Source organism: Musca domestica, unplaced genomic scaffold (assembly GCF_030504385.1).
Source record: "Musca domestica strain aabys unplaced genomic scaffold, Musca_domestica.polishedcontigs.V.1.1 164, whole genome shotgun sequence".
Lineage (NCBI taxonomy): Eukaryota > Metazoa > Arthropoda > Insecta > Diptera > Muscidae > Musca > Musca domestica.
The window spans coordinates 385,379-413,171 of record NW_026712225.1 but is presented as its reverse complement, the minus strand read 5'-3'; the positions used below and the strand labels follow the sequence as shown (position 1 = coordinate 413,171).

Here is a 27,793-nt window from a genome sequence, read left to right as displayed (position 1 = left end):
CTTTTTTCCTCAAAGCCTATTTTTGCATACCAGGCTCAAGTATTGCCATATTTTGCCAGAGCAAAATTACTCTACTAATAAAATGTAATATTTTTCATTTAAATAACAATTATGCAGCAACTATGGGACTATGTCTTCATTGTCCAAACCTGTATCGAAGACTGGAAGACGACACCATGGCGCAAAGTTGATGTGGAAAACATGGACATCGAGTGCAAGAAATTCGCCAAAGATATCCGCCTGCTCGACAAGGAAATGCGGTCCTGGGATACTTTCATAAATCTGGAAGCAACCGTCAAGAATATGTTGACCTCTTTGAGGGCCGTGGGTGAACTGCAAAATCCGGCAATTAGAGAACGCCATTGGAATCAATTGATGAACTCAACCAAGGTTACTTTTTTTACTAGATATTTTGTATTTATTTTCATATTTAATGCGAATTTTTAATGAAATTAGATTCTGTAAATATCTGTTGTGTGAAAAACGTTTAAAATTCGCAAAAAACGATCATTGTAAATATTCGGATATATTTTAGAATATCTTTTTTATAATACTTTAAGTCGTAGTAAACAGATGTGGTGTTGGTTTCTGATAAATTATGACCGATTTGGACTCCAAAGTGGCACAACTTCTTATGTACTTAAAGGACGCGATTTATGAAAAAAGAGCGTAATTGGGCCAGGTGAACCTTGAAATTTCCAGGGGAGTCACTCTTGGTGTGAAAGGGTTTTATATACTTTTGATTTTGTTGTTGCAAAAATCGTCAGGCTTAATCCCATTATTGTTGTTTTTTTATAAAACAAAATTTGTTTATTAGTGGAGAACGATGGTAATGTTTACCTGGGGGTAGGGCAGGGAATACCTAGGTTTCGGAAATAGCCACCAATCCTCATCAGTTCCCTTGTTTTTGCCTGGGATATTCTCCCCAGAAGTTATTTGAGAATTGTAATGTAAATCATGAAAAGTACTAAAAGGTGCAAAATAGCTCAACACTTATATTGTTCGGTCGGTTACTAGAACTTTGAAAATTTTGGTTAAATTAGTACAAATGGGTCTTCGTATAGAGGGACATATAAAAACAAGCTAAAAAGTATCAGCCAGTTCTGCCGACAGATGTATACCCTCAGCCAATGTCGTTTACTTTGTATAAGATTTGTGATCATTTTTGAAAAAGGTTGTAATGCGCTCGAGGTACCATATACATTTTGGTGGGAGGAAATTCTACATTTTTGGGGGGAGGTACCAAAAGGATTGGGCAGATAAATCTAGTATTCACATTAGATCTCTGGTTGAGGGTAATATTTTGATATACCAAGTAGAAGAAGGAGAAAGCCTATATCTTCGGATCGGATCGGATGTTTATATTATTATTCAAAATTTTGATCCTTTGTGGGCAGGTACCAGAAGGAGTGTTACAATCTCTACCATCTTTTTAACAAATCTTGCGTTGATAGAAATATTGAGATGTGCCAAGATTGAATGGAATCGGATGTTAATTTTGCGTTTTATGAGCTTCATAGATGTTCAAAATTTTGAACCTTTCTGGGGGAAGTACCAGAAGGAGTGGACCGATATCGACCATCTCCGAACTCGATCTATGTTTGACAATAATATTACAATGTACCAAGATTGGATACTCCCTTCGAGAGTTCTCGTGCGCACCAACCAGCCAGACAGACGGATGGACGGACGTACGCACCTCGCTAGATCGACTCCAAATGTCCTAAAACGGATTCGGTCCAAAGAGACCTGGGGACTAAAATCGTAATTTCGATGAGGCACGTTTTGGCCGTATCAAATTATATATATATACTCTGTCTAGCCATATGGCTGAGGGTATAATAAGGTGCATTGTGTTAGTAATTGATGTTTTCTGGAATGCGTGAACCGATTTTGTTTCTGAAAACTTCATATGAAAGGTCACGCCAATACCAAGGATTTATGAAATCATCTCAAAATATGTATTTTGAAAATATTTCAGCTAAAGCTAGAATCTTGAAATTGTCCATATCGGTCAATGTTGGTGTATAGGGTCGAGAAAAGCCTGGATTTTTTTTTTCGAACTTTAAGTGTACTAAAAGTCCTAAAAAGCAATAAGTTTGGTACCATTCGATTTTGTGCAAATTTTGCAAATCCAAATATTTTTGTCCGTGCTAGGTCAGGTGCGAAAGTGGACAATATGGGTCCACTCCACTCCATGAAGTACCTCTCCCAAAAAAGTTAACAATTTTGAATAATTATGACTCTTAGATCAGAGCCCGATTGTCTTTAAATTTCAAGCATTACAAGATGGGATATATCGGGCCACTCCTTCTGGAACCTCTCCATCAAATCGGTTCAAAATGTTGAATAGCCATGAAGCTCTTAAGACACGATATGAGCATCCGACTTCTTTAAAATTAGGCACATCTCAATATTTCTGACCAAACAAGATCTGGTATAGACATGAAACATATCGGACCACTCCTTTTGGTACCTCCCACACTACGGGTGAACATTTTTTATTAATTAAATATCTCATGAAAAGCGAGGTAAGCACCCGATTCTGTTCAAATTTCACACATCCCAATATTTTTAATCATAATTGATCTGGTGTGAAGATTGGCGACATCGGTTCGGTCTTTCCGGCATTATTATTATACTCTCATAAAATGTGAAATAAGCATTTAATTCCTGTTCGCACACTCCAATATTACAATAAACACAAGATCTGGTGTGAAGATTATAGATATAGGCCCATCCCTTCTGGTAACTCTCAAAAAGGGGGTCACTATTTTCAAAACTTATATCTCTAATGACTTATGATACAATTCAAATATTCTTCTCAAACTTGGTATGTTTTAATTTAATTTTTCTCAACCAGAGATCTGATGTAATTCTGGAATTATTCGGTCTACTCTTTTTGGTATCTCCCCCACAAAAATTCATCATTTTCATTATTCGCATAAAATTTAACATTCTTTAAATTTTGCACATACCAATATTTCTATCAGTTTTAAATGAAGTGGAATACTTTGATCCGCTATATATGGTACCTCACGCATTGTTCAACATTTTGCAAAAAAATACCACATATCTCATAACATGTGAAGGAAGTAGTCGATATAATCCGATATAATCCATTAATAGCAGACTTATGTCAGATACAAAATGGACCACTACCTCGGAACCTCCCCATAAATGGCCAGCAGTTTGAACAATCATAACGCAAGGCTGAGGGTATACATATGTCGGCGAAAAAGACTCATAATTTTTACTTGTTCTTTAAAAGCTTTAAAAATTAGGCAGTTAATTTCAATCCTTGTTATTTTATTTTATTTTTTTATTTTTATTTTTATAAAACATTTTTTGAATCATGTTTGAAAAAAAAAAAAAAATATTTATTATTGTTTTCATTTGTGTCCGAGAAATCGTTCCAATACCCCATCCTCTTTGTTATAATTCGAATCAGAAATTAACACCATATTTTTGTCACAATAAACGTGCAATTGAATATCCTCCCATAGAAATCAATAGAAGGATATCAGCATGTATTTGCAAATCTGTAAATACACAAAAATGCACCTATTTTTCCTTCTCCTCTCCAATATATATAACTCATATACCTACATATTTAGATATAAGTTCGTCTCTTGTAAATATCCTTATCTGTACAGTTTCTCTCTTTCTTGTAAATATTGAAAATTACAGAGTCTAGCAGCGCTCCCCAAGGAGATAACCGTAAGTTTTTCAACATTTCACAAAATACAATGTTTTTTCTCTTCTTCTCTCTCGTTGAATGTGAAGTCCGCTCATTTATTATATATATTTCATTTAAATTATAAAACTTTGCATGTGTGTGTGTTAATTTTGTAAATTTGGTTTTCCAACGGCATTGCACTTGTTACCTAGAGACTTGTATAGCACCAACCAGCAGCAGCAAGAAACGCTCTCTACATGATCCATTATTTTAGAATTTGCATGAAATTTTTTCCTCTAACTCACTCTCGTTGTCTCACCCTCAATGTGTGTGTACGAGTATCTGTGTGTGTTTGTGTAAATGTTGATCACTCGAAATAGATGGAGTGATCGATTTCGTTTTGATGCAACATCACATTCACTCTCTGTCACCTCTCTCTTCTCTGAATTCCCCTCCTCGTCCAGGTCAAATTCATAATGGACCATGACACAACACTAGCCGAACTGCTTGGCCTGAATCTCCACGAGTGCGAAGAAGAAGTCAAGAACATCGTAGACAAGGCCGTCAAGGAAATGTCTATGGAGAAGATCCTGCGAGATCTCAACACTACGTGGTCTGCGATGGAATTCGATCACGAACTCCACCCACGCACCGGATGTAACCTCCTCAGAGCCTCGGAAGAACTCATAGAGACTCTCGAAGATAATCAGGTTTGTCTCCAGAATCTCATAACATCCAAGTACATCGCTCATTTCCTCGAAGAGGTCTCAGCGTGGCAGAATAAGCTGATGATCGCTGATCAGGTAATAACGGTTTGGTTCGAGGTGCAACGCACTTGGACACATCTCGAGAGTATCTTCATGAGTTCGGAAGATATCCGCAAACAGCTGCCAGTCGACTCGGATCGCTTCGACCGCATCGATGCCGAATTTCGTGTCCTGATGGATGAAATGGCGAACTCCTCGAACGTCGTCACATCCACCAACCGACCCGGGTTGATTGAACGCTTGGAGAGCCTGCAGAAGGAGCTTACACTGTGTGAGAAGGCGCTGGCAGAGTACTTGGAAACAAAGCGTTTGGCTTTTCCTCGTTTCTACTTTGTGTCGTCGGCCGATCTGCTGGACATCCTGAGCAATGGAATTCAACCGGACATGGTGACCAAGCACCTGACGAAGCTCTTCGATTCGATTGCCCGCCTGAAGTTTAATCGCGATGAGAAGAATGAGGTGGAGACCGCCTCGGGCATGTACGCCAAGGATGGCGAGTACGTTGAGTTCCACGAAGTGACCAGCATGCGAGGACCCGTAGAAGTATGGCTTAATCGCATACAGGCAGCCATGAGAGTGTCACTGCGCCACTACATCGGCGACGCCGTGGTTGCCTATGAGGAAAAGCAACGTGAACAATGGTTGTTCGACTATCCTGCCCAAGTGTCCCTCTGTGGTTCACAGATCTGGTGGTCCACAGAGGTGAACATCGCATTCAGCCGCCTGGAAGAGGGTTACGATAATGCCATCAAGGACTACTACAAGAAACAGATCTCCCAGCTGAGTTTGCTCATCACACTGCTCCTGGGTGAGCTCACGAAGGGGGATCGCCAGAAGATTATGACCATCTGCACGATAGACGTTCACTCCCGCGACGTCATAGCAAAGATAATTCAGGCCAAGTTGGATTCGGGTTCGGCTTTCATGTGGCAGTCGCAACTGCGACATCGTTACGACGATGTGGAGAAGGATTGCTTTGCCAACATCTGCGATGCTGAGTTCCGCTACAATCACGAGTATCTAGGTAATACGCCGCGTCTCGTGATCACGCCGTTGACAGATCGTTGTTACATTACGTTGACTCAGAGCCTGCATCTGGTGATGGGCGGTGGTCCGGCAGGACCGGCAGGTACGGGTAAGACGGAGACCACCAAGGATTTGGGTAGGGCCATTGGCATAATGGTCTATGTTTTCAATTGTTCGGAACAAATGGACTACCAGTCGTGTGGCAATATCTACAAGGGTTTGGCCCAAACGGGGGCCTGGGGTTGTTTTGATGAGTTCAATAGGATAACGGTGGAGGTGTTGTCGGTGGTTGCGGTCCAGGTGAAGTCGGTACAGGACGCGATACGTGACAAGAAGGATAAGTTCAATTTTATGGGTGAAATCATAACCTGTGTACCGTCGGTGGGTATTTTCATAACCATGAATCCTGGCTATGCAGGACGTACGGAGCTGCCGGAGAATTTAAAGGCCCTCTTTCGTCCCTGTGCAATGGTGGTGCCGGATTTTGAATTGATTTGTGAGATTATGTTGGTTGCCGAGGGCTTTCAAGATGCCCGCGTTTTGGCGAGGAAGTTCATCACTCTCTATACGTTGTGTAAGGAGCTGCTGTCGAAACAGGATCATTACGATTGGGGTTTGAGGGCAATTAAATCGGTATTGGTTGTTGCCGGTTCCCTGAAGGTAAGTTGGGGAGATGATTACTTGAATGGTTTGTGATAAAAAAAAGTTTGCTGGGAAATGAGAAAAATAAAGTGAGGAAAAAGAAAATTGTCCATTGAAAATAAATAGTGCTAAGAGAGTTTTGCAAATGCTCGGGTTTCTGCATTTTATGAATATTGTTCATAAAATTTTGAAGAGAGAATTGGGTCTTATGTCAAGGTTATTTTATCTTTGACAAAAAAGATAAACAGAAGAGAAAAAATCAGGACAAATGAGATACACTGTTCTCAGAGAGTTTTCTTAATCTATGAATTTCTATGAATTTATGAATTTAGTTCATAAAATTCTCTCTGAAGAGCATTTGGTTTTATGGCTAAAGATTTCATCTTCATCTTGACCATAAAAGTGAGACAGACAGACAACAATAGCCGACTCCAGGAAAATGAGAAAAATAATTGTCAGAGGCGAAAGAAATTGAGCGAAATTTATGGCAAAGTATGGACAACTAAGAACATAATTTTGGAATGTATGAATAGTTTACATAGTTTTGAGAAAATCTTTGACGATTTTCCTGAAAACAATTTGGATACTTTGAAATTTTGAAGAAAATTTTTTTTAGAATCTATCTTAACTTTCTTTCGAAGATCTTATATTAAATAAATAATTCTAAGCTTCTGGGGAGCTGGATCTGGAAGCCTATGGAGCTGGATCCGGAACCACCTGTGCTGTCAAATTATTATTTTTTTTATAAAAAACAAACATTTTCAAGTCCTGAGGTCTATTCTGTATGGATCAAGTCTGAAAACTCTAACTTTTTTATCACATCCCAGCAAACTTTTTGGAGAAAATTAAAAAAATAATAATTTTATAATAATAAATGCTCTCTTTCGTCGTCTCTCAAACCTCTCTCTTACCCTCCACTCTCACTCTCTCTTTCTCCAAATTATTTCCCCTTAATTCACCCTTCCAGCGTGGTGATCCCGGTCGCCCCGAAGAGGAGGTGCTCATGCGAGCTCTACGTGATTTTAACATACCCAAAATTGTCACCGACGATATGCCTGTATTTATGGGTCTCATTAGTGATCTCTTCCCAGCGCTGGATGTGCCACGAAAACGTGATCAAGATTTTGAAAGGACGGTAAAACAGGCCGCCTCCGATTTATTGCTACAAACGGAAGATACCTTCATTCTAAAGGTTGTACAACTGGAAGAGCTACTGGAAGTTCGACATTCCGTTTTTATTGTTGGTAATGCAGGCACGGGTAAGACTCAAGTGTGGAAGACCCTATTGCGCACCTACCAGAATATCAAACGGAAACCCATATTCAATGACCTGAATCCCAAGGCAGTGACCAATGATGAATTGTTCGGTATTATCAATCCGGCAACGAGGGAATGGAAGGATGGCCTGTTCTCGGTGATCATGAGAGATCAAGCAAACATAACGGGCGATCAACCCAGGTGGATTGTGCTCGATGGTGACATTGATCCCATGTGGATCGAGAGTTTGAATACCGTTATGGATGACAACAAAGTCTTGACTTTGGCCAGCAATGAGCGCATTGCGTTGACGCCTTCGATGCGTTTGCTCTTTGAGATTTCGAATCTGAGAACGGCCACTCCTGCAACGGTGTCCAGGGCGGGTATACTCTATATAAATCCGCAGGATTTGGGATGGAATCCGTAAGAACAATATTTTGAAATATTTGCATTTATTTTTAATGTATTTCCCTTTTCGGTTGCAGCTATGTCACCAGCTGGGTGGAGACCCGCAAAATACCCTCGGAGAAATCCAATCTGGTAATGCTGTTCGATAAATACATTCCTGCATCGCTGGAAACGATTCGAGTGCGCTTCAAGAAAATCACACCCATTGCCGAAATGGCCCACATCCAGATGCTGTGTCATCTGCTGGAATGCTTTTTGACCCCGGCTAACACACCAGCCGACTGTCCCAAAGAGTGGCACGAACTGTATTTTGTTTTTGCCTGCATTTGGGCATTCGGTTCGGCTATGTTCCAGGATCAAACCATTGACTATCGTGTGGAGTTTAGTAAATGGTGGGTAAATGAGTTCAAGACGGTCAAATTTCCACAGGGTAAGTTAAATGGTTCGAACCTAAAATAAAAAAATGAATAATAATTCCCCCCTCACCCTCTCCCCTTTCCAGGAGGCACTGTCTTTGATTACTATTTGGACAATGAAACAAAACAGTTTCTGCCATGGACTGAGAAAATCCCCAAATTTGAGTTGGATGGTGATTTACCATTGCAGGCGGTACTGGTCCATACCTCCGAGTCCATACGTATCAGATTTTTCCTGGATCTGTTAATGGAAAAGAAACACCCGGTGATGCTGGTGGGCACGGCAGGATGTGGTAAAACTGTGCTAATCAACGAGAAATTGATATCCTTATCCGAAAACTATGCTGTGGCCACCATCCCCTTCAATTTCTACACCACCTCAGAGATGTTACAGAAAATCCTCGAAAAACCTTTGGAAAAGAAGGCAGGACGCAATTATGGTCCTCCCGGCAATAAGACCCTGATCTATTTCATTGATGACATGAATATGCCCGAGGTGGATTGCTATGGCACGGTGCAACCGCACACCCTGATGCGCCAACATTTGGACTATGGCCATTGGTATGATCGCAACAAGTTGACCCTAAAGGATATCCACAATTGTCAGTATGTAGCCGCCATGAATCCCACAGCGGGTAGTTTTACCATAAATCCCCGTCTACAGAGACACTTTTGTGTCCTGGCTGTTAGTTTTCCCGGCACCGAGTCCATTACAATGATGTACTCTTCGATTTTGTCACAACATTTTGCCAATGCGGAACAGAAATTCAATCCGGTGGTTATGAAAATGACACCCAACATTGTGGCGGCAACGTTGGCCCTGCACAACAAGGCATCGCAGGTGTTTCTGCCGACGGCCATTAAGTCTCATTACATCTTCAATTTGCGGGATATCAGTAATGTTTTTCAGGTGAGTTTTAGTAAGGTTTGAAGATTTTAAACAGAGATCAGAATTATTCGCTCAAATTTGAGTAGGGAGTAAAATTCGCTCGAATTGGAGTAGGGAGTGAAATTCGCTCGAATTGGAGTGAAATTACTTCTGCAAATGACTCATTTCTCCCGAAAATCCAAAGATATTTCTCATCCTTTAAAAATAACAAAAACCACCCCCTCTCTTTTCCTTTACAGGGCCTCCTCTTCAGCTCAGCTGATTGCCTGCCAATGCCAACGGATTTGATACGCCTGTGGCAACATGAAACCCAAAGGGTCTATGCCGACAAGCTGACCGATGAAAAGGACATCGATAGTTTTACGAAGATGCAACACGACATTGTGAAGAAATCCTTTGAAGAAATTGACGAATCGGTGATCTTCGACAAGCCGAACATCTATTGTCATTTCGCTGGAGGAATTGGTGAACCTAAGTATATGCCAATAGCGGCATGGACTGAGCTTCACAAACTCCTCCAGGAGGCAATGTCTTCATATAATGATTTGGTTGCGGCCATGAATTTGGTGTTGTTCGAGGATGCCATGATGCATGTGTGCCGGATCAATCGAATACTGGAGTCGCCGAGGGGTAGTGCTCTGCTGGTGGGTGTAGGAGGTAGTGGCAAACAGTCACTGTCCAGGTTGGCGGCATTCATATCCAGTTTGGAGGTGGTCCAAATTCAATTGAAAAAGGGCTACGGGGTGGGAGATTTGAAGGTGAGTGGAGGGGGGATTTTGACATAAAATCTTAGAAGGACGAAATTTTTATGTTCTCTTTCTCTCTCTCTGTCCTTAGAACGAATTCTCCGGCCTTTATTTGAAATCTGGCTTGAAAAATGTCGGCATTATGTTCCTCATGACCGATGCCCAAATACCCAGCGAGGATTTTCTGGTCCTCATCAATGACATGCTGTCGACGGGGGAAATACCCGACCTTTTCCCCGACGATGAAATCGAAAACATAATTGCAGGTGTGCGCAATGAGGTCAAAGGTGCCGGTTTGGTGGATACCCGCGAGAATTGCTGGAAATTCTTTATAGATCGGGTGCGCAAACAATTGAAAATTGTGCTGTGTTTCTCTCCTGTCGGCTCTACGCTGCGAGTGCGCTCCCGGAAATTCCCCTCCATTATTAATGCCACCTCCATCAATTGGTTCCATGAATGGCCCCAGGAAGCCCTAATTTCTGTGGCCATGAACTTTTTGTCCCAGAACGAAGTGTTGCCCGATCATCATCGTGATTCGGTGGCCAAATTCATGGCATATGTCCACACCTCCGTCAATGCCACCTCTAAGGTATATCTGCAAAATGAAAGGCGTTACAATTACACCACCCCGAAAAGTTATTTGGAACAAATAAGCCTCTATCTCAAGCTCCTGAATGGCAAGCATGAAGATTTGCAAAGCAAAATTGTGCGTTTGGAAAATGGCCTGGAAAAGCTACGGTCCACAGCTGTACAAGTGGCGGATCTCAAAGTAAAACTGGCAGTCCAGGAAGTCGAACTGAAAGAGAAAAATGAGGCAGCCGATGCTTTGATTGAAATTGTGGGCATTGAAACGGAAAAGGTACAAAGCGAAAAAGCCCTGGCCGATGAGGAGGAAATGAAGGTGGCCATAATTGCCGATGAGGTGTCGAAGAAACAAAAAGATTGCGAGGAGGATTTATTGAAAGCCGAACCAGCCTTGGTGGCAGCCCAGGAGGCTTTGAATACCCTGAACAAAGCCAATTTAACAGAACTGAAATCATTTGGTTCTCCTCCCGGTGCGGTGACCAATGTCACAGCGGCTGTCATGGTCCTATTGGCTCCTGGCGGTAAATTGCCCAAAGATCGTTCCTGGAAGGCAGCCAAAATTGCCATGGCCAAGGTGGACAGTTTCTTGGACTCCCTCATCACGTATGACAAGGAGAACATCCATCCGGAAATTATCAAGGCCATACAGCCGTATTTAAAAGATCCTGAATTTGAACCGGAATTTGTTCGATCCAAATCGGGCGCTGCAGCTGGCCTCTGTGCCTGGGTAATAAATATTATTAAATTCTACGAAGTCTACTGCGATGTGGAGCCCAAAAGAAAGGCCCTGGCTGCAGCTAATGCGGAATTGGCGGCAGCTCAGGAGAAGCTGGCAGGGATCAAGAGGAAAGTGGCGGTAAGTTGCCCAATTTTTTTTTTTTCAAGAAAAAAATCCTCAGAAGAACCAAATTTTTTTTCTTTAGAAAACAAATAGTTCTCAGAGGCTGAAGACTCAGATTTTTTTCCATAGAAAAAATAGTCCTCAGAAGCTGAGACCCAGATTTTTTTCTATAGAAAAAAATAGTCCTCAGAAGCAGAGGCCCAGATTTTTTTCTATAGAAAAAATAGTCCTCAGAAGCTGAGACCCAGATTTTTTTCTATAGAAAAAAATAGTCCTCAGAAGCTGAGGCCCATATTTTGTTATATATAAAAATAGTCCTCAGAAGCTGAGGCCCAGATTTTTTTCTATAGAAAAAAATAGTCCTCAGAAGCTGAGGCCCAGATTTTTTTCTATAGAAAAAAATAGTCCTCAGAAGCTGAGGCCCAGATTTTTTTCTATAGAAAAAAATAGTCCTCAGAAGCTGAGGCCCAGATTTTTTTCTATAGAAAAAAATAGTCCTCAGAAGCTGAGGCCCAGATTTTTTTCTATAGAAAAAAATAGTCCTCAGAAGCTGAGGCCCAGATTTTTTTCTATAGAAAAAAATAGTCCTCAGAAGCTGAGGCCCAGATTTTTTTCTATAGAAAAAAATAGTCCTCAGAAGCTGAGGCCCAGATTTTTTTCTATAGAAAAAAATAGTCCTCAGAAGCTGAGGCCCAGATTTTTTTCTATAGAAAAAAATAGTCCTCAGAAGCTGAGGCCCAGATTTTTTTCTATAGAAAAAAATAGTCCTCAGAAGCTGAGGCCCAGATTTTTTTCTATAGAAAAAAATAGTCCTCAGAAGCTGAGGCCCAGATTTTTTTCTATAGAAAAAAATAGTCCTCAGAAGCTGAGGCCCAGATTTTTTTCTATAGAAGTTGAGGCCCAGATTTTTTTCTATAGAAAAAATAGTCCTCAAAAGCTGAGGCCCAGATTTTTATCTATAGAAAAAAATAGTCCTCAGAAGTTGAGGCCCAGATTTTTTTCTATTTTTTTTTTAAATATTGTCCTAGATCTATAAATGTTGAAATCTTTTCTTCCGTTCATTTCAGAGTTTGGAAGAACAATTGGCCAAACTAACAGCTGATTTCGAACAGGCAACAGCTGATAAGTTGCGTTGCCAAAAAGAGGCCGATGCTACACAGGCAACTATCGCCTTGGCCAATCGTCTGGTGGGTGGCTTGGCTAGTGAAAATGTGCGCTGGGCTGAGGCCGTAAACAAGTAGGTTCGATCTTTTGGTTACCAACGATATATTCTCAAAAATCCTTTTTCAGTTTTGTCAAACAAGGAATCACCCTGCCTGGCGATATACTGCTCATAACCGCCTTCATCTCATATGTCGGCTGTTTCACCAAACAATTTCGCATTGATTTAATGCAGAAAATGTGGACACCATTCCTGAAGAATTTGGATCCACCCATACCGACGACAGAGAGTTTAGATCCCTTGTCGCTGCTTACAGATGATACCACAGTGGCGGTGTGGACCAATGAAGGGTTGCCATCGGATCGCATGAGCATTGAAAATGCCACGATTTTGTCGAACTCCGAAAGGTGGCCGTTGATGATTGATCCTCAGGTGAGTTGTCGTAGAATTTTGGAGAATATCAGAGATATATTGGTTAAAAAAATATTTATTTCAGCTACAAGGTGTCAAATGGATCAAAGAAAAATATGGCGAGTCCCTGACGGTCATACGCATGGGCCAGCGTAGCTATTTAGAGACAATTGAAACGGCCATCACCAAGGGCCACACTGTGCTCATAGAAAACATCGATGAAAACCTGGATCCGGTATTGGATTCGCTACTGGGACGAAATCTCATTAAGAAAGGAAAGTAAGTATTAGAGGGGGAGAGGGGGAGAGGGAGAGAAGAAATTCATAGGAGAATTAAATCCATATTTTGTGTATCTTTCCAGAGCCATCAAAGTGGGTGACAAGGAAATCGAATACAATTCCAATTTCCGCTTAATCTTGCACACCAAACTAGCCAATCCTCACTACAAACCCGAAATGCAAGCACAAACCACTTTAATTAACTTCACCGTGACCCGTGATGGCTTGGAAGACCAATTGCTGGCCGAGGTTGTTAAAGCCGAGCGACCGGATTTGGAAGAGCTAAAGGCCGAGCTGACAAAACAACAAAATGATTTTAAAATAATGCTCAAGAAACTGGAAGATGATTTGCTGTCCCGATTGTCTTCAGCTGGAGAGAATATTTTAGGTGATACCGCCTTGGTGGAGAATTTGGAGACGACAAAGAGTACCGCCTCGGAAATTGAACAAAAGGTAAATGTGAAATATATTTATAGGGCTATAGAAAGGTGAGACTTAATTTTTAATTTGTTCTAGGTGGCCGAGGCCAAGATAACCTCCAAAGAAATTGACAAGGCTCGAGAATATTATCGTCCGGCGGCAGCCAGGGCCAGTCTGCTTTATTTTATCCTCAATGAGCTGAACACCATTAATCCGATTTACCAATTCTCGTTGAAGGTAAGATAATTCTCGTTTTAATATAAAAAAAAATAAATAAAAAATAGGGCAACAATTATTTTAAGTTGATCAAGGCCTTCTAGAGATACATAACACTAGGCAACACAAAAAATAATGACAGTAGATTATGAAAAATTTGTCTCTCAATTTTATTTTAAAATACCAACAAATCTAAATCATCGGAAAATATCACTCCCATAATCTTTTGTCTTGCGGATCTGTGAATTGCAGAATCAAAAGACTAGAGTTTGTGAAAGTTCTCCTTTTAAAATCTGGAAAATCTGACAGAAAATCTTTCAAAAATTTTCAATATGAATAATTCTCTCACTTAGAGGGAAAATTTCTCCCTTTTGCACATTTCGGATGAAGATTCCCTAGAATCCTTGCGTTTTAGGTATATACAGGATGAGATGAAAAAATTGGAACCAACTTCAGACTGTTGACATTTCTAAGCCACTCGTCCGACAGCTGTTAACATTATTCCAGTGACAGCTCATTATATTGTTTACAAGCGTACAAAAGCATTTTGGTGAGAATTTCCCCGGAAAAAAGTTATTCGTGATGGAATTCAAGCGTGATAGTGTGAATTCTTTATATTTGGCTGAAAAACCACAAGTGGCGATCGTTAGAGCACTCCAGCATTTAAATGTGAATAAATCTTATGTGTCTCGTACCATCGCTCGTTACCGTGATACAGGTAGCGTAGCCCGACATCAAGGAAGTGGACGAAAGAAAACAGCAACATCAGCAGAAATTGTTCGAAAAGTAAAGAAGCGACTTGATCGAAACCCGCGTCGCAGTTGCCGAAAAAATGGCTTGTAAGCTGAACATATCGCAATATTCCATTCGGCAAATATTGAAAAATGAGCTCGGGCTCGGGGTAAAGCTATTGAAATTCCAAAAAGTGCAAGAACTTACACCGCAACGGAAAGAAAATAGACTCAAAAGAGCTGAAGAGTTGCTTCGCTTGACCGAAAGTGGTGAACTGCCGAATTTGGTTTTCTCCGATGCGAAAACATTCGTTGTTCAGCGTTTTTAAACAAAGAAAATGATCGTGTTTACATGCCAAAGAGATCAGCTGAAAATGTGCACCTTCGGTTGGCCACAAGAACTCAAGCGCCGGCAATGGAGATGGTGTGGGCCGCCATAATAGCCGATAGTCGCTTTTCGCTCGTATTAATCGACCGTGGCATCAGAATAAATGCCGAATATTATCGCGAAAATATTCTGGTGGGTGTATTAAAGCTTTGAGCACGCAGACCTTGGACATTCCAACAGGACTCAGCACCATCGCACTCAGCACGCGTCACCCAAGAATGGTTACAAAATGAGGTTCCTCGCTTCATTACCAGAGCAAATGGCCACCAATATCTCCGGATACCAATCCGTTGGACTATTGTTTCTGGAGTATTTTGGGCCGGGAATGGGCCAAAATATCGCAGATCAACATTCGGGGAACGTGTGACGGTTTCATTGGCCGTGCCAAATTCGTGCCAAAGATGACCAATTCGAACAAATCTAAACTTATTCTTAAATTTGATGCCATTTTCGACATTATTTGCGTTTATTCAATTAAATTTAAAAGAAAAAATATGTAATAATAGTGGCGTTTGACTTTGTTGCAGTTTTTTCATCTCACCCTGTAGGCCCGCGTTTTGGTAGAAAAGAATAGAATATTAAAAATAAAAACTTGTTAATCGTTGCATATCCTTCGGCTGGTAAGAAGACGAAAAATCGAAAATCAATTACGAATGGTCGAATTAGTTATTTTAAAAATAGATAAGAGGCTGTAAGACTTTTCAATGCTTAAAGTCAATAAATCAAAAGTCTAATTACGTATTTCGTATTCCTATCCAATATTGAAATTCAATTACACTATAAATTGAAAATCGAATTATGTCTCCCTAAGAACTATGCATCCTAAACGAGTTTTTCCCATTTTTTTTAACTTCCCCAATTCTCGCTTTCTAGGCTTTCAGTGTGGTCTTCCAAAAAGCCATAGCCAAGGCAGAGCCAGGCGATACCTTAGATGTGCGTGTTGCCAACCTTATCGACTGTATTACCTATTCGGTGTTCCAGTACACGAGTCGCGGACTTTTCGAGTGTGACAAATTGATATTTACTTCTCAAATGACATTCCAGGTAAGAGTTACAAAGAGAACAACGAAAAACAGCTGATCTGAAACATAATCGGCATTGCCAACCACAAAAACAATTTGACTCCTTGATTGGGTTACCAAGCCCTTTTTTATGTGTAAAAATAGCTCCAAAAAGAGTGGGAGAGAAAATGCTCTAAATAGAGTAATATTTTAAGTTTAGAGTGAAATCAAGTGGAAAGAAATATTCTGTTTCCTGATTTGTGTATTTGATCATTTACAACATCTGAGTCGTTCTTATTCAAATAACATAGAAAAATAAAGTATAATCGATTTCTCCCACGAGTATACTCTATTTGTTTATCCAACTCGAATAAGAGCGACTTGACTTCTGTAAACGATCTTTTCCCCACCACCCTATAACAACATCAAAACCTGCTTGCTACTAAACACGACACATACAACTTCAAACAATTTTTTCACTTGCTTTTACTCTTTGCGTAAACCTCTACTCTATTCCGAGAACCTTCATTCTCACTCTAATGTTACAGGAATGAGTAATTTGCGAGCGCTCTCACATAAAACAAGAGTGTGGAAAGTAAACTTCCTGTTAAACTCATACTCATATTAAACTCATACATCATTCAAGCACTCCTGCTTTCGAGGATGTTTCACTCACGAGTAAAACCGAGCAAATCTGAGCTCTGATTAAAATTTGTCCTCTCTGCAAATTATAAGCCAATTTATTTTCTCCTCGCCAACAAAACTCTTGTTCAATTTACCCCTTTCCACACATCTGTCATAATTTTGATTTATTTTCTTCCAGATTCTGTTGATGAGCGAAGAAATCACTTCCGCGGAACTGGACTTCTTACTCCGCTTCCCGATCAAACCACATGTGACAAGTCCCGTAGACTTTCTCTCGAATCAATCGTGGGGCGGAATATGCAGTCTATCGTCCAAGGATGAATTTCGCAATTTGGATCGAGACATAGAGACCTCTTCGAAGCGTTGGAAAAAACTGGTCGAATCTGAGCTGCCGGAAAAAGAGAAATTTCCCCAAGAATGGAAAAACAAAACAGCCCTGCAGAGGCTGTGCATGATAAGGGCTCTGAGACCAGATCGTATGACCTATGCATTGGCGTAAGTGTGATGAGGTTTCTTTTTCAATTTTCAAATTAAATTTATTTTCCAAATTTCCACAGCGATTTCATTGAGGAGAAACTGGGTTCCAAATATGTGGAAAATCGGGCCATGGAATTTGCCAAGTCCTATGAGGAGGCCTCGCCTTCTACACCCATATTCTTTATATTGTCTCCGGGCGTGAATCCCCTTAAAGATGTTGAGGCATTGGGCAAACAATTGGGTTTCACCATGGATTTGGGTAATTTCCACAATGTTTCGTTGGGTCAGGGCCAGGAGGCCATTGCTGAGGCTGCCATGGATATTGCCGCGAAAAATGGACATTGGGTGGTCTTGCAAAATATCCATTTGGTAAGGAAATGGCTGCCCACCTTGGAAAAGAAACTGGAATACTATGCCGAGGGATCCCACGAGGATTATCGCATGTTTTTGAGTGCAGAACCGGCCTCAACGCCTTCGGCCCATATTATACCCCAGGTAAGATAACTACTCAAGTAAATACTTTATCTTCTTAAAACTTATCCTTCTCTATTCCAGGGCATTCTCGAATCCTCCATCAAAATCACCAACGAACCTCCCACCGGTATGTTGGCCAATCTCCACAAAGCTTTGGACAATTTCACCCAAGAGACCCTGGAAATGTCTAGCAAGGAAGCGGAATTCAAGGCTATACTTTTCTCTCTGTGCTATTTTCATGCCGTGGTGGCGGAACGTCGCAAATTCGGGCCTCAGGGTTGGAATAAGGTCTACCCCTTCAATGTTGGAGACTTGAACATAAGTGTATCGGTGCTGTACAATTATCTGGAGGCCAATGCCAAGGTACCATGGGAGGATTTGCGTTATCTGTTTGGTGAGATTATGTATGGCGGCCACATCACCGATGACTGGGATCGAAAGCTGTGCATTATGTATCTGGAGGAGTATATGCAGCCAGATTTGGTGGATGGTGAATTGTTTTTGGCCCCGGGATTTCCGGCTCCACCCAACACCGATTATCAGGGCTATCACAATTACATTGAAGAGAATATGCCGGCAGAGTCCCCATATTTATATGGTCTGCATCCAAATGCAGAAATTGGTTTCTTGACCACGCGGGCGGAAAATGTCTTCCGCACGGTGTTTGAAATGCAGCCAAGAGATGCAGGGGCTGGAGGTGGGGCCACCGTGACCCGTGAAGATAAGGTGAAGCAAATTGTGGATGAAATCATTGAAAAGCTACCAGAGGAATTCAACATGGTTGAGATAATGAACAAGGTGGAGGAGAGGACACCCTATGTCATTGTGGCCTTCCAGGAGTGTGAACGCATGAACTATTTGACCAGTGAAATGAAACGGAGTCTCAGGGAACTCGATTTGGGTCTGAAAGGAGAACTGACCACCACCTCCGATATGGAGGTCTTGGAAAATGCCTTATTCCTGGATCAGGTGCCTCCCTCATGGGCCGCCCGGGCTTATCCCTCGTTGCTGGGGTTGAATAACTGGTTTATCGATTTGTGTTTGCGTCTGCGGGAACTGGAGACATGGTCCACAGATTTTGTGGTAAGCCATAGAAAATTTTAAATGTTCAAAATTAAATTAAATATCTTCTCCCCTTAGCTTCCCTCCGTGGTATGGCTGGCCGGCTTCTTCAATCCCCAGTCACTGCTGACAGCCATTATGCAAAGCACAGCCCGGAAGAATGAGCTGCCATTGGACAAGATGTGTCTCGTCTGCGATGTGACCAAGAAACAAAAAGAAGATTTCACGTGAGTATTGAAATTGAAATCAATAAAATGGTTATTGAACGAGCGAACGATCGAACGGACGGACGGAACGAGCGGTGGGTCGGTAGGTCGGCCGCCATCGATTGATCGAACGCCTGGCATGGCAATTGATCAGCTCGACAATGAAAGTGGCGACCAAATCGTACACTTTCCCATTAATAAACGAATAAAAAATGTAATATGTCTGTCAGATTGAATGCATGTGGGTATGTTTGTGTGTGTGAGTGTGAATTTTGTCCATTATTCAATTGACACTTTTACTTGGCCTTTTCCAAGAAAATTATATATTCCCCTCTTATTTTTTGATAGCCCTTCTTCCCACACTCTTTTGATCAGTGATCACTTGTCAATCTGAGGTCGTTCAAATCATGACCGATAATTAATGGGTATTGAGAGAGAATTGTGTTTTACTATTGGTGTTGTTGTTGTTCTTGTTGTAAGTGTCGGAAGCTATAGTTTTAAGAAGATCACTAGACCCCTTATTGAAGTTCAGATCACTTTGTTGGAGATCTCATAGAAGATAACGAAACACTCGCAGAGAAAATCTTGAGGTATCCTCAGCGATGATGATGAGAAATTTTCACAAAAACCTTCTCTAGAAATACCGAAGATCTTCACCAGAAGACCCTGGGGTCATCCCTTGAAGACCCTGAAATCTTCACCAGAAGATCCTGAGGTTGACACTAAAGTACTCATAGGTCTTCCATAGAATACCCAGAGATCTTCACTAGAAGATTCTTGAAGTCTTCACTAGAAGATTCTTGAAGTCTTGACTAGAAGACCTTGAGGTCTTCTCCACTAGAAGACCTTGAGGTCTTCTTCACTAGAAAACCTTGAGGTCTTCTCCACTAGAAGACCTTGAGGTCTTCTCCACTAGAAGACCCTGAGGTCTTCTCCACTAGAAGACCTTGAGATCTTCTCCACTAGAAGACCTTGAGATCTTCTCCACTAGAAGACCTTGAGGTCTTCTCCACTAGAAGACCTTGAGGTCTTCTCCACTAGAAGACCTTGAGGTCTTCTCCACTAGAAGACCTTGAGGTCTTCTCCACTAGAAGACCTTGAGGTCTTCTCCACTAGAAGACCTTGAGGTCTTCTCCACTAGAAGACCTTGAGGTCTTCTTCACTAGAAGACCTTGAGGTCTTCTTCACTAGAAGACCTTGAGGTCTTCTTCACTGGAAGACCTTGAGATCTTCTTCACTAGAAGACCTTGAGGTCTTCTTCACTAGAAGACCTTGAGGTCTTTTTCACTAGAAGACCTTGAGGTCTTCTTCACTAGAAGACCTTGAGGTCTTCTTCACTAGAAGACCTTGAGGTCTTCTTCACTAGAAGACCTTGAGGTCTTTACTAGAAGACTTGAGGTCTTTACTAGAAGACTTGAGGTCTTTTCTAAAATGCCTTGAGGTCTTCTCTATAAAAACCCTGAAGTCTTCTTTAAATGATCTTGAGGTCTTCTTCACTAGAAGACCTTGAGGTCTTTACTAGAAGACCTTGAGATGTTCTCTAGAAGACCTTGGGGACTTCACTAGAAGACCTTGAGGTGTTCTCTTGAAGACCTTGAGGTTTTCAATGGAAGACCTTGAGGTCTTCACTAGAAAACCTTGAGACCTTGACTGGAAGACCTTGAGATCTTCACTAGAAAACCTTGTGGTGTTCTCTAGAAGACCTTGAGGGCTTCACTAGAAGACCTTGAGATGTTCTCTAGAAGACCTTGAGGTCTTCTTCACTAGAAGACCTTGAGGTCTTCTTCACTAGAAGACCTTGAGGTCTTCACTAGAAGACTTTGAGGTCTTTACTAGAAGACTTGAGGTCTTTACTAGAAGACTTGAGGTCTTTTCTAAAATGCCTTGAGGTCTTCTCTAGAAAACCCTGAAGTCTTCTTTAAATGATCTTGAGGTCTTCTTCACTAGAAGACCTTGAGGTCTTCTTCACTAGAAGACCTTGAGGTCTTTACTAGAAGACCTTGAGATGTTCTCTAGAAGACCTTGGGGACTTCACTAGAAGACCTTGAGGTGTTCTCTTGAAGACCTTGAGGTTTTCAATGGAAGACCTTGAGGTCTTCACTAGAAAACCTTGAGACCTTGACTGGAAGACCTTGAGATCTTCACTAGAAAACCTTGTGGTGTTCTCTAGAAGACCTTGAGGACTTCACTAGAAGACCTTGAGATGTTCTCTAGAAGACCTTGAGGTCTTCACTAGAAGACCTTGAGGTCTTCACTAGAAGACCTTGAGGTCTTCTTCACTAGAAGACCTTGAGGTCTTTACTAGAAGACCTTGAGGTCTTCACTAGAAAACCCTGAAGTCTTCTTTAGATGATCTTGAAGTCTTTTCTAAAATGCCTTGAGGTCTTCTCTAGAAAACCCTGAATTCTTCTTTAGATGATCTTGAGGTCTTCCCAAGAAGACCTTAAGGTCTTCCCTAGAAGACCTTAAGGTCTTCCCTAGAAGACCTTAAGGTCTTCCCTAGAAGACCATGAGGTCTTCCCTAGAAGATCTTGTGGTCGTCCCTAGAAGATCGTGAGGTCTTCTCTAGAAGACCTTGAGGTCTTCACTAGAAGATCTTGAGGTCTTCTCTTTAAGGCATAGAGGATTCTCTATAAGACCTTGAGGTCTTCACTGGAAGACCTTGATTTTTCGATGGAAGACCTTGAGGTCTCCACTAGAAGACCTCGAGGTCTTTACTAGAAGACCTTGATGTCTTCAATAGGAATCTTTTCATAAAATATATGAACATTTTCTCGAAGAAGACTTACTCACTGGATGATATATTTATGCTTTTATGGAAGAAATAGTGATCCCCTCATAGAACAGTTCTTGTTACCCTTTGATTCTCTCACAGAAGCTTTGTTGATGTTTTCATCGAGGAGCTACACAATTTTTTTTTTTAATATTTAATGACCTTCTAGATCCATATTCTATTCCATAGAATACTTCATGGTCTTTCGTCGTAGGTCAGCTCACGGAATATCTTTAAATCTTGTTCTGTCCTACATTTTTTCGGCCACATGAGTTCAGTGAGTAATTGAAGGCAGATAATACAAGTGGATTAGCATTTTTGGGGGGCATTTTGTATTTATTTCATTTAATTTCTATTTTTTGTGATTTTTTTTCTTTTTTAGTATTCGTAGATTCGAAACATTAGAATAAGTAAACAAAAATAAAATTGATTTATGGAAATTCGTACGAATTAAAAGAAAACAGACAAATAAACCGCAGCGCCATATAACAAAGGTTGTTGTTTGCCATGGAACAATTATAAATCAATAAACGACGACGACGACAACGACGATCCCCGTTGTTGTTGTTGTTGCTTCTTCATTAATGAGAAATAATCGAAAATTTGCAATGAAATTGAAATATTCAAATTCGAACACGACTGATTACCACAATAATACAACGGCGACGACAAGTGACGATGCCGAGCCATTCGATTGGCGACATTTGGACGTTATCTGTGGCGGGAGCGTCATCAATTTAGAACATTGGCTCCATTCAATTAATACTTTGTGTCTTCCAAAAGAGAAAACAAAAACTGAAAACAGAAAATATGAAATTGAAAACTAAACGCTGTAGCCAACCATTCAATGGTCGCAGCAATAATTCGTGGCGGCGTCTATCAACGCTCGTGGGATTTTCTCACGAAAACGTTGGGTTTATTTTGATTGAAATGTAAACGGCACAGTGTTTTGAAAATATAAAACGCTTATATTAAATATGCACACATTTTCCAATAGATTTTGATGTAGCTGTGGAGATTCTGGCTTTTTTACCTAAAAGGATCTTGCTTGGTATATCAGTGATAGAAGGTGGTAACAATCTTTATATCCTCCACCATATTTTAAATTTTCCATTCCGTTTGTAACATCCCGAAATATACATTTTAGATCCCACTAAGTATACGTATTCTTGATCAGCATAAAATTCTATGTCGATTTAACGTTTTCCGTCCGTCCGTATGTCCGTCTGTGGAAATCAGTTTAGCATCCGAACAAATAGAAGTAAGTTGATAAAATTTTACTCAGATGTGTGTTTGGTTTGCAGGACTTTTGATATTGAAAGTGGGACATGTAGGTCCACAATTAGACATAGCCCTCATATAACTGTACCTCCCAATATTCGGTATTTTGATGATTTTAGCGGGATTATTCACCAGAATTGTTTCGTACTTGCACTTCGTAATGGGTACTACATGTTGAGCTAAAAAAACTGCAACCAACTTCCGACTGCTGTCATTTCTAAGCCACTCGTCTGACAGCTGTTAAAATTGTTCCAGTGACAGCTCATTATATTGTTTACAAGCGTACGAAAGCATTTTGTTGAGAATTTTCCAGAAAAAAAGTTATTCGTGATGGAATTCAAGCGTGATAGTGTGATTTCTTTATATTTGGCTGGAAAACCACAAGTGGCTATCGTTAGAGCACTCCAGCATTTAAATGTGAATAAATCTTTTGGGTTTCGTACTATCGCTCGTTACCGTGATACTGGTAGCAAAGCCCGACGTCAAGGAAGTGGACGGAAAAAACAGCAACATCAGCAGAAATGGTTCGAGTAGTAAATAAGCGACTTGATCGAAACCCGCGTCGCAGTAGCCGAAAAACGGCTCGTGTGCTGTACATATCGCAATATTCCATTCAGCAAATATTGAAAAATGAGCTCAGGGTAAAGCCATTGAAATTCCAAAAAGTGGAAGAACTTACACCGCAACAGAAAGTAAATAGACTCAAAAGAGCTAAAGAGTTGTTTCGCTTGGCCGAAAGTGGAAATGGTGAACTGCTGAATTTGGTTTTCTCCGATGAGAAAACATTCGTTGTCCAGCAAACAAAATTATCGTGTTTACTTGCAAAAGAGGTCAGCTGAAATTTGTGAACCTTCGGTTGGCCACCAGAACTCATATTATGGCGGAAATATTCTCGAGGATGTATTAAAGCCTTGGGCAGGCAAACACTTTGGCCGCAGACCATGGACATTCCAACAGGACTCAACACCATCGCACTCAGCACGCGCCACCCAAGAATGGTTACAAAATGAGGTTCTCGCTTCATTTTCAGCGCACAATAGCCACCAAAATCTCCGGATTCCAATCCGTTGGACTATTGTGTCTGGAGTATTTTGGAAGGCAAGGTCGGCACTAAAAAATACCAAAGTGTCGATCACCTCAAGCAAGCGCTTCGCCGGGAATGGGCCAAAATACCGCAGAGCAACATTCGGGGAGTGTGTGACGGTTTCATTGGCCGTTTGAAGGCAATAATTCGTGCCAACGGTGACCAATTCGAACAAATCTAAACTTATTCTGAAATTTGATGCTATCTCTGACATTTTTTGCTTTCATTCAATAAAATTTAAAAAAAAAAAATTAAATTATGGCGTTTGACTTTGTTGCTGTTTTTTATCTCACTCTGTATACTTCTCACATAGGCCAAACTGAGGACTAATTCTACCATAATATTTTCTCGATGTGGTACACAATCTTGAAATAGCTTCAAATAGTAATAACAATTAATTTTTAAACCCTAATACCGATTCCGAACCACTGTGTCACAATCTCAGTTTTTCGCCCGGTGGCAGCATCTCCCCCAATATTAGATAATTGAGTTGTGGCCATAGCTAATTAATCGATTACTTCCAGCGACGCTCAGTTTATTTTCTTAAATGTTTTATTTTTAGAGATACATATTTATTTTGTAATGAGGGGGCGAGAGCACATTCAGCCCACAATTATGAATGACCCTACACTCGTCTTGTGTAATTATTGTTTACTTTAATTGAGCAAAAAAAAAAACGTTAATTGTTTTAATTAATTTTGTCTAACAATTTTGTTCGGTTTTGTTCCGCTCTTTTTTTCTTTGCAGTTCAGCGCCACGAGAAGGCGCCTACATTCATGGAATATTTATGGAAGGCGCCAGATGGGACATCCAGCAGGGTATAATTATGGAGTCGCGACTCAAAGAGCTGTATCCACCGATGCCGGTGATAAATATACGGGTAATTTGAAATAATTAAAATTAAAATACATTGTATTTATTCTGAGAACAGTTGAACTGAGCGATTACAGTGGGACCTCGCTTAATGATCTTACAAAATTTATAAAAAGAATTGTGAATTTTTTTACATTTTTTGAAAAGATCATCGCAATTTTTTTTTTGAGGAATAACCGTAAGCTTAGACCGTCGATTTTTTTTAATTGAAGGACTATAGTGTTTTTTAGAGATTATTCTTGTAGACTGTCCAACTCATAGCCGCGAATTTTGAAGGATATTTAAAAATAATCCAGAGCTGGAATCATATACTTTGAAGGGTATTTTAAAGAAAATTGTAAAGGACTACTGTTGATTCTTAAGGATGTTTTTTGAAGAATTACCGTGGATAAATTAACGATCTGGTCTGGTACCTTCCCCACAAAGGGTAAAAATTTTGAATAACCAAAACTATCATAAATCCTAAATAAGCATCAGGTTCTCTTCAAACACACATCATAATATTTTTATTGGCAAAGACTTTGGGTCAGACCTTGGAATATATCGATCCACTCCTTCTGGTACCTCTCCCACAAAGGACAAAAATTGTGAGTATTCATGAAGCTCATAAAACGCGAAAATGACATGCGATTCACACTTGGTACATTTCAATATTTCTATCAACATAAGATCTTTTACAAAGATGGTAGAGATCGGACCATTTCCTCTGGTACCTCCCCCACATAGGGTTCAAGATGATATATATCTGCCAACCCCTTCTAGTACCTCATAGGACCACAATTACCAAGGCTTATGTATCTCATAACTTCCAAAACAAATCGGCGATTCTTTACAACTTCCTATATCTAAATATTTCTCTTAACCAGAAATCTGATATGAATATGTAATTAATCGGAATTTATGATTTCGCATGAATGTGGACATACCAATATTTTTATCTGTATTAGATGAAGTATAAAAATGGAATACTTCGGTTGTACCTCCCCCAAAAAGGGGTCAAAGTTTTGAATTGGCCAAACCGACTTCTTAACTTGTTAGATTATTTTTTGAAGAGCTACTTTGAATTCCTAGTCCTTCAAATGTTAGCATTATTTGAAGGACTATCTAGAACTATAATCTGGAATTTTTATAGCTATTATAGCTACAGGGCTGCCCATATTCGACGGACCCATCTGGCAACACCATAACTTTTGACAGAGATGTCACATCGCTTAATGACATACCGCGTTTGAAGCGTCAGTCCAAGCAGATTTTTACCATGAACCAATACACGCCACGCGAGCGCTCTGAAATTTACATTCAACAGAAGAAGTCAATTGTGAAAACTCAACGTGCTTTTAAAACATTAAAAAATGTGAGAAGTGCGCCTTCTAAGAACACCATTAAGCGTTTATACGAAAAATTTTCGACTGGTAAGGCTCTTTCTAATCCGAAGAGGCCATATAAAAGTTGACCAAGGCGATCGGCCGAGAATATCGCTGCCGTACGAGCCAGTGTTGAGAGGTCCCCAAGAACATCCCAAAAACGCCGTTCTCAGCAGTTGGGCATTGCGCGGTCCACTTTACAACGGATTATTCGCATTGATTTGCATTTGTTCCCGTACAAAATTCAATTGACGCATAGAATGTTGCCTGCGGACAAGCCTCGTCGATTGGAATGGGCCCAAAGAGTCATGGGTCCGTCGAATATGGGCAACCCTGTATTTTAAGTATGTTTTTGAATGGGTATTTTTAAGCATATATTTTGAATTACTATCAAGGACATTTTTCAAAGGATATGCAGAACTACAGTCGTGGATTTTTATGGGATTTTTCAAGGACTATCCTGTGCTGTAATCGTGAATTTTTTCCCTTATTTATATATAGTGTAAATTTTAAAATTAAATTTGTGGATCTTCGAGAGGATTTTGTAGACAATTCAAAGATATAATCTTTTTTTCTCACAATATTTTTGAAGATTCGTGGATTTTTATATATAGCTCGTCCATGTGGACTCCATTTCAGATATATCTACATTTACTACTTTTAGACTCGTCCATAATCTTTTTTTCACATTGCCTATATACCCCCTTGTCAGTTCATCTGTAGACTTCTTTTTCAACTCGTTTTTGGACAGGCCTTTGCTTGTCTATGGACTTTATTTCAACTCGCCTATAGACTTATATTCAACTTCTGAATATAAACTCTCTTTCAGTCTACCTACAATAAAATTCACATTCGGCAAAGCCTTGTTCTTCTGCCAGTTATAGTCACTCCAAAATCTAAATATCATTATTTACGGATTTTTCCTAATTCTAAAGCCTGGACTTTTTTTAAGGGATTCGCTCCATTTTTGGTTGATATTTTGGCTCTGTAATTATTCTTCTATTCGTTTTCTTTTTTTTTGTGTTGTTTTTATTTGTTATACAATCCGAAACATATTGCAAAAATACTCGCAAATTCTTGAAATTCTGAATAAAATTTAAAAGTCTGTTATTCAAGCAACAAAACTATTTGGAATTAAATCGAATAAACCGAACCGATCGATACGTATTCCAATTAAAACCAAATTTAAATTTCAAAAATTTTCTTTCAAATACATTCATTTAAGCTGGCTGGCGTCGCACTGACTTCACGTGTCAGTCGATCGGTCGCTTTGCTTAAATAATTCATCAAATGTTTGTTATTGTTGTTGTCCTTACTCTGATTTTTTCCCTTTGTTTTTTTCATTTCTAGGCCATCACCCAAGACAAACAAGATTTACGCAACATGTACGAGTGTCCCATCTACAAGACCCGCACCCGAGGTCCCACCTATGTGTGGACATTTAATTTGAAAACCAAAGATAAACCGGGCAAATGGACCCTGGCCGGTGTGGCATTGCTGTTACAAACTTAGAATGCAAAAAAAACGTTCACTGCACAAGTTACTACCCACTCCTGTTCTTCTTCATCGAGTACACATAAATTAGTTACTTACATATGCATACAAACATATTTATTAGCACTCTGTTAAATTTAAATGTTTTTTGCAATTCCTAATAAAAAATTGTTGCCTTAGGCGAAAATACCACTACA

At 40.2% G+C, this 27,793-nt stretch overlaps 1 protein-coding gene across 1 annotated transcript in view; it reads left to right on the top strand.

Moving 5' to 3' along the window:
- The window catches only part of LOC131801515 (dynein beta chain, ciliary-like), a 34,604-nt gene extending 6,811 nt beyond the window's left edge, over nucleotides 1–27,793 (top strand). Inside the window, exons 8-26 of the mRNA XM_059120274.1 lie at nucleotides 118–390; nucleotides 4,144–6,132; nucleotides 7,082–7,794; nucleotides 7,857–8,209; nucleotides 8,282–9,105; nucleotides 9,324–9,842; nucleotides 9,922–11,271; nucleotides 12,324–12,493; nucleotides 12,547–12,850; nucleotides 12,915–13,108; nucleotides 13,191–13,560; nucleotides 13,624–13,764; nucleotides 15,736–15,906; nucleotides 16,687–17,003; nucleotides 17,066–17,480; nucleotides 17,541–18,542; nucleotides 18,600–18,748; nucleotides 24,613–24,745; nucleotides 27,453–27,793. Of these exons, the coding sequence (XP_058976257.1) occupies nucleotides 118–390; nucleotides 4,144–6,132; nucleotides 7,082–7,794; nucleotides 7,857–8,209; nucleotides 8,282–9,105; nucleotides 9,324–9,842; nucleotides 9,922–11,271; nucleotides 12,324–12,493; nucleotides 12,547–12,850; nucleotides 12,915–13,108; nucleotides 13,191–13,560; nucleotides 13,624–13,764; nucleotides 15,736–15,906; nucleotides 16,687–17,003; nucleotides 17,066–17,480; nucleotides 17,541–18,542; nucleotides 18,600–18,748; nucleotides 24,613–24,745; nucleotides 27,453–27,614 (9,549 nt within the window). The 3' untranslated portion in view covers nucleotides 27,615–27,793. The remainder of the gene's footprint in view (nucleotides 1–117; nucleotides 391–4,143; nucleotides 6,133–7,081; nucleotides 7,795–7,856; nucleotides 8,210–8,281; nucleotides 9,106–9,323; nucleotides 9,843–9,921; nucleotides 11,272–12,323; nucleotides 12,494–12,546; nucleotides 12,851–12,914; nucleotides 13,109–13,190; nucleotides 13,561–13,623; nucleotides 13,765–15,735; nucleotides 15,907–16,686; nucleotides 17,004–17,065; nucleotides 17,481–17,540; nucleotides 18,543–18,599; nucleotides 18,749–24,612; nucleotides 24,746–27,452) is intronic.